This window comes from Crocodylus porosus, unplaced genomic scaffold (genome assembly GCF_001723895.1).
Source record: "Crocodylus porosus isolate Cpor-Errol unplaced genomic scaffold, CroPor_comp1, whole genome shotgun sequence".
Taxonomy (NCBI): Eukaryota; Metazoa; Chordata; order Crocodylia; family Crocodylidae; genus Crocodylus; species Crocodylus porosus.
Genome location: NW_017728949.1, coordinates 5,425,227 through 5,438,935, shown reverse-complemented (window position 1 = coordinate 5,438,935; position 13,709 = coordinate 5,425,227). Strand labels below are relative to the sequence as shown.

The 13,709-nt window shown below is 42.2% G+C and overlaps 1 protein-coding gene across 6 annotated transcripts in view; it reads right to left on the bottom strand.

Annotated features, from left to right (window-relative positions):
• The window catches only part of PARD3B (par-3 family cell polarity regulator beta), a 761,176-nt gene that overhangs the window by 342,236 nt on the left and 405,231 nt on the right, over positions 1–13,709 (bottom strand). For all 6 annotated transcript variants that reach the window (XM_019553770.1, XM_019553769.1, XM_019553768.1 and 3 more), the window contains exons 10-11: positions 11,573–11,712; positions 10,305–10,433 (exon numbers count right to left, since the gene is read on the bottom strand). In XM_019553770.1, coding sequence (XP_019409315.1) covers positions 10,305–10,433; positions 11,573–11,712 — 269 coding nt within the window. The remainder of the gene's footprint in view (positions 1–10,304; positions 10,434–11,572; positions 11,713–13,709) is intronic.

Here is a 13,709-nt window from a genome sequence, read left to right as displayed (position 1 = left end):
CCCTGGGGGTCTTTAAGAGGAGGCTTGATGCCTACCTGGCTGGAGTCATTTGAGCCCAGTTTTTCTCCTGCCCAGGCAAGGGGTCGGACTTGAAAATCTACAAGGTCCCTTCCGACCCTTCTTCTATGATTCTATGAATGTCTGTATAGAACATGAACTTACTGGGGCTTTTTTGGCACTTTTCTCTAATAGCTGATTGAATCAGCTAATTACTGATTGAAGCAGCTTCACATAAAAGCACTGAAAAGCCTTGCTGAAGTGCCCGATCTATACAGACGCTGTGGAGCCAGGTTGAAGTCACACTCACTGCTTCTTCTGGTAAAGCACATTTTTGGTTTTTAAAATATTGGTAAGGAGCCTTAAACATGATCTGTGTCCCAGATTCTAATACCAACTAATAGTCACTAATGGTACCTCCTGTTAAAAGAACATAGAGGGGAATGTTATATTGTGCCTGGACATTATTCACATTAATGTAGCACTGCAAATTCATGTCATATTAGATAGAATGGTTTTGGTTTGAAATACCTAGACTCCCTGGAACCAAAGCTTTGAATACTGACAGAACTAGATTCAGCTCTTTGTCCCTCCAAGGCAGATAAATTTCATTTCACAGATTACCATTTGATGTCAGAGAAGACTTTAAACACCAAGATTTTTCAGCTTGCTCTGCACGCCTATTCAAAATCTCATGGCAATTTTTATCAAACAAAATGGTTTGTCTTTGTGAAAGAATTTTGTTATAAATAACAACTCAGTGTTGTACTGCCCCGTTAACACCTGACTTTGCAGTCTCACTTTTCTTTGTATAGTATGGGCCTCTGCGAAGCATACTGGGAGGCAAATTAACTAGTTAAAACTAAATTCCAACGATTTAGCAAAGTTCCATACTTCCTCACATATAAACGTACCGACAGATATAACATACACCCTGTTTTTGGAAGGCTCCAAAAAGGGTGGTGGTAGGGGGGAGAAATCTTATTTTGGAGTATGGGTAAAAACCAGAGGTGAAGGGTCTCTGGGGCTGGGAGCTGCATGCTACGGCCTGATCCAGCATTTTGACTCTGGGGCCACACAGGGCAGCAAGGCACAATCTCACATGCCAGCACTGGGGCTGCATTGTGAAGTAGGACCTGATCTGGCATGCTACAGGTGGGGGCCCACTCTGATACTCAAGAACTGGGGCTGCCTGGCAGCTTTGACTCTGTATACTGGTTCTGGGATTGTGCGCATTGGTTATGGAGTGAAGTACTAGGTCCAGGGCTATGTGCAGGGCTGGACCCAATGTGCTGGGTCTTGCTGCAGACCAAGCTTGCACACCATCCCAGTCTGGCATGCAATTGGGGAGGGGGACTCTCCACAGGTCTAGAAATCTGGTAATGGGGGGTTGGAAAAGGCAGGTAGGGAGTGGTGGCAGTGTTAACTGCCATGGCTTCTAGGGAAGTGGCAATTATTATTGCCATTACTCTGCCCCGCTTCCCACCCCAAATTTTCAGACCTAGAAGGAGTCTTTTTCCTTATATATACACTGAGTACCCTAATCCATCCCAGCTGGTTTTAGGGAAGAGAAGTATGGGTTATATGCAAGAAAATATGGTAGTTTATCATGTAACTTGTCCTATTGACATGCCACATATTTAAAGGAGACCATCTGCTTGAATTGGGTCCCACTTGCACAATGGATTTTGCATAGGGCTGTGCTACTACCTGATGCTTATAGAATACTTGAAGCAGACAATCAGCCACATGCAAATCTCACTTATTTTCCTGTTGATTTATTAGCTACCATTGTAGAGATGCTAAAGAAAGCACCCCTTAGGCAGTCCATAAAATCTTGTCTGCCAGCTTCAAATCCAATCTGGAGAGATTTGCTCAAGCATATATTGAATTTTTTCATAGATCTCTTCATGGCTATTATGACCAGAAGGGACCCTTTCAATAATATCTGATGGGTAAATGGACCAAGCCTGATAACTCTTGTAGATGATAAATCACTATAACTGCCAATTGAACTTAACTATGGCCAAAGCAAATCTTGATTTCAAGTAAATGCTATAATTTGGATTACAGTACATACATATAAGGCCATATGATGAAGCATTTTCATTCCAGTTCATAAGTTTCCTGTATCATATTTCATGAAAGTGTCTACTCATTGTCAAGTCAGCTCTCTGCTACTGAAGCTGATCCTGCCAAACAAACATGTCTCATACACAGATGTTCTAAGGGTTCTTCATGGTATTGAAAAATAGGAAGCGGCAGCCTGATATCCCAAATCCAAGTCATCACTGGATTCAATGTCCAGTGACCAATGTTCAATATCAACCTTTAAGATATCTGGATTCAAAGCACTACCAGATCCGGATAGATTTAATTTCCTTCACAACTTTTGACACATATTGTTGACTCTTGTTGTGGACAGACACACTGGCAAAAACTTGCTCTGCTACTACAAAGTGGTACAAAAATAATTATCCACTACAAGACCTGGTCTCTAGTGAGTCAGAAAGGGAAATTAAATTGCTTGTGCTGTGGGGTTTTCTCTAAGCAAGGTGATTCCTTAAAAAAATGCCAACTGTTCCAAAAAAATTTGCAGTTTTACTAATAATTTTAACTTAGTATTTCTAGTGTTCTAATGATTCCCATAATTGCTGTCATCAGAACCACACACACTGAGATAACTGGATATTTTGAACTGATACAGATTGAAAAGTTTTAAGGTAGTTGCTACATAAAATGCTCTGCTACAAAGACGGATATACATACTTCCATGAGTTGCTGCTTTCTATGCTATTCCAGATCAATGGTGCTTACAAGCCTCAGAAGTAAGGCTCTCAGAAAAGAAATTCTTGTAGGAAAGGTGATTTTTGTATGTATATAGTTCATAAAATGCTTTGGGATGAATGTAAATGTAGATCATGGAAGGTTTTATCCCTACATAATGTACAAAAGAACACAGAGAGAAACTTAACCGACCATTCATATTGGCACATACATAGATATTTTTTACACATAATACTTTAAAAAAAAAAAAAAGCACAATATTTCAGGCAAGGAAGACATCCTCCTTCAGGCAAAGAATTCCAAGGTAGTGTAAAGAATTAATTAGAGAGAGGCTGAAACATACAAGTTAATCACATGGTTAGTGGAAGAAAGAACCTCTTTGAACTTGCCTCTCACCATATTTCCTTCTATTCTGTATAGTTTATGTAAAAAAGGAAGAATGCTGGAATTAAAGTCAGCAGTGACACTACACAAGGTCTTTTCCCTTCACCATTCGCTATAAAAAAGCCTCCCTTCTGCTTCCCCCCACCTTCCTCTAAGGATCACGGAATATGGTAAGAAACCAAATAAATGATGAACACAACTAGAACTGATGATTCAAAGCTATCTTTAAAATAACAAACAACTTACATGCGAAACTTAAATAATGTGTATGCCATGTCTTAAAATAAAGAAAAATGCACCTTAATCTTTCCAGTGCTTTATTATTTCTGACAAGTTCAGTGGAAGGGCATAATTCTGCCTTGCTGTATACACAGCCTGTAAGCTGAATGCTCATTAAAAATAACAAGAGCATCTTTAAAAGGCATTGCCCAAGGAATGCAAAGGAGCCCATCACAGACTCAGTTAAGTTGCAGCCAGTTCCTGTTTAAGAAGCTTAGCTTATTTTACTATTATAGAAAAAGAAGGAAAATTATCTTTAAATCATTTTTAAATGATCACACTTTCTTCTGGGGAAAATAAGAGATGCACACATACTCATACATGATCAAAACTGCACATATACTTTCAGAATATGTTAGAGCAGTAGCTGTAGTTTGATGTGTGTTGCATTTACTTTGATAACAGCTGGAAAACCCAACCCTGATCAGTAAGTCAGTCTTCTCTCTCTCATCGTTAAACTTCCTTTAGAAACAGTGTTACACAGTTTAAACCCAAATGCACCTCATAGAATCACTAATGAAAGGCCAGTCTGTAGTCTGTTGTAATTAAGCAAATCAAGATCATCCCCTGAGCTTTGTATCCAGCTCCTTACTCAGCTGTTAGATTGTCAACATCTGTCATGAATTACTCCCAACATCTGGCTAACTGGATAATAAGAAGGGCAGTCTGTGGTTGGTCCAAATTCTACTTTACTGATCTGCTTCAATAAAGCAATCTCGTAAGATCCTCTTATTCTCTTCCTAAGCAATGACACCACCACCCAGAGAGTGCTTTGTGTTTTATTTCATGTATAATACTCAAACAATCAGATGTCTATTAGAAGCTCATTTAGCTTGGGTTAGTGTCATATCAGTCCCAATACACAGCAATCCAAAGCCTGCATTTATAGTATAAAATAATCCTCACCATTGCAACACCACCAAGAGACCTGTGATAAAGTTATAATGCTCTCAATATCTATTTTTTGTTATCTGATAGCAATTTATCTCTATAAGATCAGAATGGGAAAACTCTCAAACAGAACTTCTATCCAATTTAGTATCATTAAAATGTTCCTGGGTGCAGCCTTTCACAAGGTTTCTGGTAAGTCTTCTGGTAAAGTAATAAGAAGAGCAATACAAACTCTTATGAGCACAGACACGAGAATGCCACCTTTCATTATTTTCCTAATTACTATAGGGCCTAATACCAAAGCAGCTAGTATATTCTTTCTTGAGTTTACAAGAATGATAAAATAATTTTGTAACAAACCTTGAAGAGTAAACAATGCCCTTCTGTGCATGAGCTTCAAAGGAAGAGACTTTGCTATAGTGGTTCTCAACCTCTGGTACCTTATATACCCCCTACCAATTGACACGGCAAAGGTGAAACCGGAAGTCCCACCATGGCACCTCTGGTTTCGCTGCTGCAAGCTGAGTCCCACTTTTTCCACTGCGGCCCAGGGCAAAGCAGCCTGTGTGGGGCCTCCCTCCCTATCCTCCAGCACACTGACACTGGGGAGTGAAACCCTTGGTACGCCAGATACGGTGGGAGGGGCAGCAGCCAGAACTTTTGGCCCGAGCAGGCAAAGACCAAAATGCAGCACCCACATACCCCCTTCCTGCGTCTACCCTGGGGGTATGCATACCATGGGTTGAGAAGCACTGCAGTATAGAAAGTTCTACCATAAGGATACCAAGTGTTGCAATTTAAGGCTACTACAACAATCATTTCCTATCCAATCTTATCTACTGTGAAGAGACATAGAACAGTCCAAGAAAACCAAGGTCACAAACCATTCAAATCACCTAAAACTTGAACTGAACTTAGGTACTCCAATAGTCAACCAAATGTAAAATTTGCTCTAGAAGCATCTATTGTTAAACTGGACATTAAAGAAAACCACAACATTTTGTTGTGTTAGGCTTTTTTTCCCTCTTTTAAAAAAAGTAGTGTCCCTTTTTTGGTACCAGAGGATAAGTCTAATATGGTTTTAATAAAACCGAAAAAACCTAGCACATTAGAACAGCAAAAGCCAAATCAACTAATATTGATATTTTAAACCTCTGCAGAGGCTATTTTTAGATGTCTCATGAATTCCACCAATCACCACATTAATATCAACATCTGGTGGCTTAGCAGCATGGTAAGCCATGCTTCTGCAGTGAGCTACCAAACAGATGTTACAAAAAGGCTTCTAATTAAAACAAGTGGTTTAATAAAAGCATCTAGTATAAATGTGTCATTAAAATATTGTATTTCAGTTGACTAAGCTAAAAAGGACTACAGTACTGTATTAGAAGTCACATGTCATCACTGTTTTTACGAGGACTACTACTGGTGCCTCATTCTTTCACAGAGGCCCCCTCTACACATGCAGAAAAAGGTGCTATTGGATCTAATGAGTGATCTACTATCATGCCTCCTTGCCATACCACATGAGCATGGCAGGAAGCGTGACTGTGGGGTTGCGCATTAGATCCAATCATACCTTATTGGTGGTGTAGAGGGAGTCAGACCTTGGACTCCACATGGGCCTGATCCTGGGCTCCACACAGGCAGCTGGACTGAGAGTCCCACAGCTGATGGGTCTCTTGGTCCTAGCTGCATTACACATACAGCCAGGACCGAGAGCCCTGTCAGGTGCAGGACTCAGCCCCAGCTGCATGTGTGTGTCTGGACGTTTCATGTACCCGCTAGCCTTGGGGATTGTGGCTGCTGTGATCCTCCAGGCCCAGATGGTTCACGCATCCCTGAGACATGGGGATCAAGCAACTGCAATTTTCTAGGCCCGGGGGTTTCACTTTGGGCACAGTGTACCCCTGTGGCTGGGAGCCCTGTCAGCTGACAGGGCTGCAGTTGTACGAGAGACCCTGCTACACATGTATATTAAAGTTTGACAGTCACACATTTTCAAGGTCTAACTTTATAGCTGGTTGGAGCTTTTTATTGTGTGATAGCTACTCTACATGATCTTAAGGTAATTGCACAACCAACCAGTTAACTGAACAATATTTGTAATGTATAGAGGGGGATAAAGAAAAAAATCTAAGTGAATGTCAGATTTGAAGGACAAATTTGATCACCTTTTAGATTTTAGTCATGGCAGTCAGGTATAAGCCAGCCCTTGAAAGAATATTTACTCTTTGCTGTAAGGCAGTGGTTGTAAACTGGGGGTACGCATACCCCTAGGGGTACTTAAATAGGTAATAAAGGGTATGCAGAATGAGCTGAACACAGCCCATCTGGCCCCGGGGAAGTGTTGCTGCCTGGCTGCTCTGTTGGTGGCTTCACCTGCCCCCAGCCCACAGCTGTGCATACACCCTGGGCAGCAGCCGCGTCCTCGACAGGCATTTCCCCCTTGCGTCCCAGTGAGAGCTAAGGGTGCTGGGTAGGGTGGGAAGGGACTAGGGGAACCTGGGGAGCATGGGGAAGCAGCAGTCTGGGCCCCCACAGGGGTGAGGCTCAGGGCTGCTGGGGGCACACAGCAGAGCACCCCATTCTAGTACCTCTGAGCTGGACATGCAGGGAGAGCCCAAAAGCCTCCGTTCCCTGACAGCCCCGCTTGCAGGGGCTCCTGGCAGTGGCTACAGGGTGCACTGCCTGTGGGGCTCTTGCTGGCCTCCAGAGCTGTTGTGGTTGTGTTTCTGGTTAGACCCTCACCACTAGCATGCACCTCCTTTCCCAAGCAGCTGCTCTGCCTTTGCCCAGTGAATGGAGCCAGAGAAAGGCGCCTGCATGCAGATGCAGATGGGTGCAGGGTTTTTGTTGCTGCAAGCAACCCAATTGTTTAGGCTCCCCACTCCTCACCCTGCCTGCATGGGGCTGCTCTGAACCCGCCGCTCCTTGGGGCTTGTACACAGCAGGGCAGCGAGGACAGACCTTGCGCTTCCTGGGCCTGTGGGGCTGGCTGCAATATGGCCTCCTCCTACCAATGACATGCTCATGGTGCACAGGTGAGAGGCTGTCTCCTGCCCCTCTCCACCACCCACCCCTGCTCCAGCCAGATGGCCAGTCCTGTGCCTGGGGGCCTATATCTGGAGGTTAAGTAGGGGTCCCATATTTTGGAAGCTAAGGGCAGGGGGAGGGGGCATATTTTGGAGGCTAACTTGCTTCAGGATTTGACAAACAGAAGATGTAGCCTTTTTATTCGTGCCCCTGACTGCCTCACTTAGTTCTGCCCTGCTCAGGGTTTCTCCCCTCCTGGGAGGGCTGTTTACTGTGCTTAGGGTGTGCAAACACACCCTGCATGGTGGGTTCTCACGGGCGCACAGGGTCAAGTGGGCTTCGTGGCATCATTAAAAATTTTTTTAAAAAAAGTAAAAAAATTTGGGGGGCATTAAAAAAAATATATATTCTGGTTTTTCTTCTGCCATTAAATGCGCACCAAGAGCTGAGGCCAAGAGCAGGCTGCTTGCAGCAGCACCCTGCTGTCACCTATCTGGAGCCTGCACACTGATGAATGCCCCCGTGGGGAGAAGCACATATCTGAGCCCCGGGGCCAATCCTGACCTATCTCCGCCCACACAGGGGCACAGGCCCTCAGGCAGCAGGAACTGCATGTCAGGGTTAATGAGTGGTTCACACAAGTGAGATGGGAGGGAAGGGAGGCTGCATCTCCTGCACCGTGACTGCATGCATGCATGTGTGTGTGCATGCATATGTGCAGTGGTGGCTCAGACAGCCCAGGCCTGGGCCCAGCTCACCCAGCAGTGCCGTCACTGCAGCTGCTGTGCAGGGTGCAGCTGTACCAGGACTCATGGATACATTGTGGGGATGTGGCTCTGTGGCACACAATGTCTATGCCCAGCACTGCTGCAGGCTGAGGAGCTGTCAGGTGCGGCCGCCTGCACTTGAAGCCTTTGTGCAGGTACCTCCCCATCAGGTTCCTGCCAAGGCATGGCCACTTCACTGCCTCAGCCACCCTCACAGCCCGGCAGCCCCCACTGCCTTCCTGCCTCACTCCGCCATTATATTAATTAATATTAAATGCATTATATCAGTAACGCATTTAATATTAATTAGTGCACCCTGTCTTATATCATATAATTGGTAACATTAAAAACAAGAAAAAAAATAATATAAAGGGGGTACGTGAGCTGCAACCTTGAGACAAAAGGGGTACACTTGTTAAAAAAGGTTGAAAACACCTGCTGTAAGGTTTAAAATGTAATAGTAGACAGGGGCTGCTGCAATTTCCAAAATAATAGTAGGACAGCAAAACATAAAACACTAACACTAAGTGGGAAAGGCATAGACACAAGAAGTGGTAAAAAATGCAGTGCATGCACACACAAAACACACCACAACGCTTTTCAAACAATATCATTTCCTCACTTAACCCACATAAACGAATGTTGGGATTTTTGTTTATTTGTATTTATTCTTTAAAACAAGTGTGAAAAAGTATCATCTTTGAACTTGGCTCCTACATATGATGACTATCTGTATATTTACTAAGAAACTTTGATTTTATGTTCATATAAACTGAGTTCATAGTTGAGATTCCTTCTAAATAAAACCTTACCACAGCCTATATGGTTGGCTACTGTGGGAACCAATAACAAGTGATATTATTGTTTAATTAACCTGGAATAGGCTTAAAAGCATTCTGCCACTAATTTTTTCCCTTACGTAATTATTCAACCAAAAAGAAAAATGAAAACAAAAATAGATTCTTTCAGCACACTTTGGCTCTGGCTCTAGATCAGGGAGTGCTCTACAGGAAAAGTGGCCAGCAGCTGCAAAAAGAAAAGGGTCACATCACAGAAACTAATCTACTTAGGATTTCCGATTGGACATTATGCAAAGCACACTTTTTGCTCAATGAGGACCAACTGATAACAAGGAGACAAGAGGACAGCTGTAAGAAATGTTTTGAGAAAAAACATACAGAAGGTGATTTGCAATAAGAGATGGTGTCAACTGGTTGTAAAACCAAAGGAAAAGCAATGGTTTAATGAACAAGAGAGGACTTTTGAAGTTAAAAAAAAAATCCAAACAATAAGGGCAGTTTGGGTTCTTCAAAGGAGAAGGAATACGAGACAAAAGCAGGAAGTGCTGTCCTTCCTTTATCCTGAGAATTCTCAACGAAAGGTCAAGTATACCCATCAGTCAAGATAAGGAAGAAGAGAGCAAAGGGAAGACCTTCTTGGGGAGGAAACAAGTATATATCAGAAAACACCATCTATGTTAATGTATTCCTCCCATGCATATTTAGGATAAAGGAGACTGAGGTTTCATACTCAAGACAGCACAAGGCATCTTATGAAGCATGTTTTTTTGACAGAAATACACTAGCCTGGTAACTCAATGGGAAATTAAACACTTAAGAAACTCTCAAATATTAGAACTGGTTGTAGTCAGAGATTTACTCGTGAGGGAAGAAGGTTGTTCTCTCTTCTGCCTGAAAAACCCTATAAAATCCTAACTGTTACATCATCTCTGCAATTTTTGACCACAGGCACTCCTAATATAGGAGATGCCTGTTACTTAATAGTAGGGTTGTTTCTGAAGCAGTCATTGCTATGTAGAGAGCTTCTGAGCTACTAATGTCATTTGTCCAAGCAATTACATTTATCATATATACTTAAAAACTCTTAAAATCTAAAAAGGAATAATTTAGTTTTAGTCAATCTCATAGTTACATAATTCATTTACAGTACTCTCCTGTGAGTTATGCCTATGATATCACTTCTGGGATGAAAATCAAGTTTCATAGAATTGTATTAAAAATCAGTAAAATTAAATATAAATACTTCTCCAACACAAAACGATTACCATTGGCAGGCTTCTTAACCAATAACAGTTCATTCACATTTCTTGGGTCAGTTTCTTAACACAGAACAATTCTACACACTTGGTAGGATAAACATTACCAGCTCTCGAGGCAGAAAGGCTTCCTCCTGGCGAGCTACAATCAGAGAAACAGTTTCCCCTTGCTTAGTACTCCTCAGCATAGCAACTAGCTCTTCTTGGGTCCTGCTAGTGATGTCTCTGCCATTCACCTAATGGATGCAGTTGGGGGAGGAGAGGGGAAAGGAGAGTAGAAAAATCACTGACATTAGTGCACGCTAACCTTGACTTTTTTGGCTACTAACAGACATCACATTTATCCCAGGAAAAAGTCTTTTGCCCCAGAACCATACAGACGTGCATGTCCAATATCTTGCTTCCAGTGCCTTTGAAATAGGCTGGATAAAATGCACTAATACTTTTTCCTCAAGATATGTTGTTCAATATTTGTATGGTTATTGTGATTCACCATGGACAAGCTTGTCAAACTGCGTGTTCTCGCTGGGCAGCTAATGGCACAGGAGGACAATGTGGCTTGGAAGGGTGATGCATGTAACAAGGCTCTACTATACCCATTTTAATTTAGGTCTAATCTTGCTACTATCAATTCAAAATCAAATGAGACATCTGTTTATGGTCCTTTTCTGAACTGGGGAAGGTGCGGTTCACTGGTCTGAGAGCCAACAAGTTTTAGCTTTGGTTCCTATGTAACTCGGGTTTGGCCATGCAAAAATCACTTAACCTCTTTGCTTATTTTCACCATCTGTTAGAGGTGGTTTATAGTACTTACCTACCTTGCAGGGGGTTTGTGAGGCTTAATTAGTTTGTAAAGTACTTTGAAGATGAAAGCACTAGAACAAGAGCTAAGGATTATTAAAACTGTTTACATTAAGAGCTCCTTGAAGTTAGTGAGTAAATATAGCCCCATAGATAATGATATTGTAAGTCAAAAGATGTCTAAAAATTTAAAACAAACAAAACTGAGCACAGCTGTTTTAAATGGGCATTTGAAAACCTTCATCGTGCACACACAACCTTGGATATTATTGCAGCAATATGAATTCTTTTTAAAATGAATTTAAGTACTTTAAAAAACTGGTTGCCATGTTCTAAAATCTCTTATTTGAAAGTCTTGAGAAACCACTTTTAAATGCACTTTTTTCCAAATGGTAGCACAATATATTCAAGTTAACAAGCAGTGTGGAAGGTTTTCTCTTCCATTCCAGGATCTTAAGTATAGGGTTTAAATTAATAAGACATAATTATTTGGTCAGTAGTAAACATAAGAGCCAATATATAGCACTTAGGAATGAAAATGATAGGAATATTTGATATTTCAGGTGTTCCTAACCTCCAGTATCCTATCTCCCGATTGTAGACGACCATCTTTTACTGCTGCCCCTTTTGGCAATATATTTTTAACAAAGATGGGACCAGGGCCATGTACTGAAGAGTCTCTGGTAACCACAGTGAAGCCAAGTCCTTCAGGACCTAGGGAACAGAGAGAGAAGGCTCGTGGTAAATCTTACTAAGAATATGACAATTATCAAAAGAGCTGAACAGTCAACATAATAACATAAGTATCAAGTGCAGTCAACAAGAACGAACTACAATATTTTTGGATTAGCTATGCTCTCATCTAAAACTTAATTAAAGTTCTCTGTAAACAGAACATTCTCATAAATATTTTGTGTAGAGTAGTAAACAGCAAAGAAAATTACTGTAAAATTATGTGAATTAGTACTGTAAGTACAAGTAATCAGGGACAGATCCAGAGGGTCTGTAGTGGTACCATCATACCTCCCATTTTGAACCAAGCTGTGGGAACAGCAATGAAACTTTTTTTACACTGTCCTTGAAGGAATTAAGAATTCCACCCTGCTACCCTTTCTATCTGTGCTCAGTAGCACATCCCTCTTCCTGTCCCCTGCTTCTCTGCCCACTGCTGTTACTGTCACCAGTTGACCTTCAGGCAAGAGAAGCTCCAGATATGCTCCTGCCTCACTCTAGCTGGGCTGCATGGGAAGCTCAGCTCAGCCAGAGACAGCAACATGTGGGTTCCTCCTCCCTGCCTGATCCCTCCAGGTGTTTCTCGCCAGACTGGGAGTAGGATCAGTGATGGGGAACCCAATTACTGCCACTGCCCCCTCCCTGTGCACCCTGACTGGACTGGGACAGGAATGGCTTTGGAGCTTCCTCCCATTCCCAGGTTAGATGGGGACAGTGGCAGCATGAAAGAAAAGGGTGATGGTGTAAAAAGTGCACGGGAGGATGTGCTCTTATCTGATTCAGGGACTGTAAAATGTCTCTGGCTGCTGCTTCTGTGGTGTATGGCCTAGCTCACTTTGGTTTAAGTGTGTGGAAGCTGGGAGAGAGGGTGCAGTTAACCCTGCAGCACTGGTTGTTGGCCAGTTGCTGCTTCCACACCCCACTTCAATAATCCTGGATCAGCCCATGCAGGAAATGGGGATCAACTAACTCCATATCAAGGTCATAGTTACTGTCCCAAAATGCATGGAATTATGTTTCAGGGATGTATGTGGTAGTGGTGTTGGTCTGAGACATAGAGAAATACAAAAGTCTAGAACTCTTGGTTCCAAAATGATACCTTTTATTAGACCAACTGAGAAATTACAGAAAAAAATCTTTTTCTGCAAGCTTTTGGGTTCATGCGCCCTTCACCAGGCTCAGGGAAAATGCAAGATAGTAAAAAGCCCCCATATGTAGGAAATGAACTTCATTTTTCCACAGAGGAATCAGAAGCTGGAAAACTGTCCTTTTTTATTACGTTGAACTTTTGGAACCAAGAGTTCTAGACTTTTCAGTTTGGAATTATGTTGAAACTTCACTTAAACCCAAGTTTTAATATACCAATTGCATGTGGGCAAAATGAGCAAGATTCAACTGATGCAATACCCAACATTTATGGAAAAAGCAATGCCGAATGATTCAGTATTACCTTAATTAGAAATCTGTATACAACAGATTTTTCATTTATCTGGAGAGGTCCCAGGAGCTCCAAGTATTAAAGATATACCAGATACTCAAAAACTTAAGAAAGACTATACTGGTGTTGTTGCATGCTGGCACTGATGACTATGCTTCAAGCTCTCTCTCACTGATTTTAGAGAATTTCACAAAACTTCAAGTGATACTTAGACTAAGTGCAGACATTTGGGGTGGGGGAATATGGGAATGGTAGTTCAGGTTCAAAATGGCCACCTAATGTAACTTAGTTTGCCCCTGTATGCACCACACCCTAAGACCCAATCTCAGTGATCAGAAATCAATTTAAACCTGCAACTGTACTGAAGTTGCATTCACAGACCCATCTAAAAATTGTGGAACCTGTTCTAAGATAGACCTGGATTGATGCAGTATCAGACGTACTTGATCTAGGTTAAGCTGGGTCATAGAACTTCTGTACAGTTACCCATGCAGCCCTAGGGCTAGGAGAGCCCAGCCACTGGCTCCAGCCCCAGCCCCAG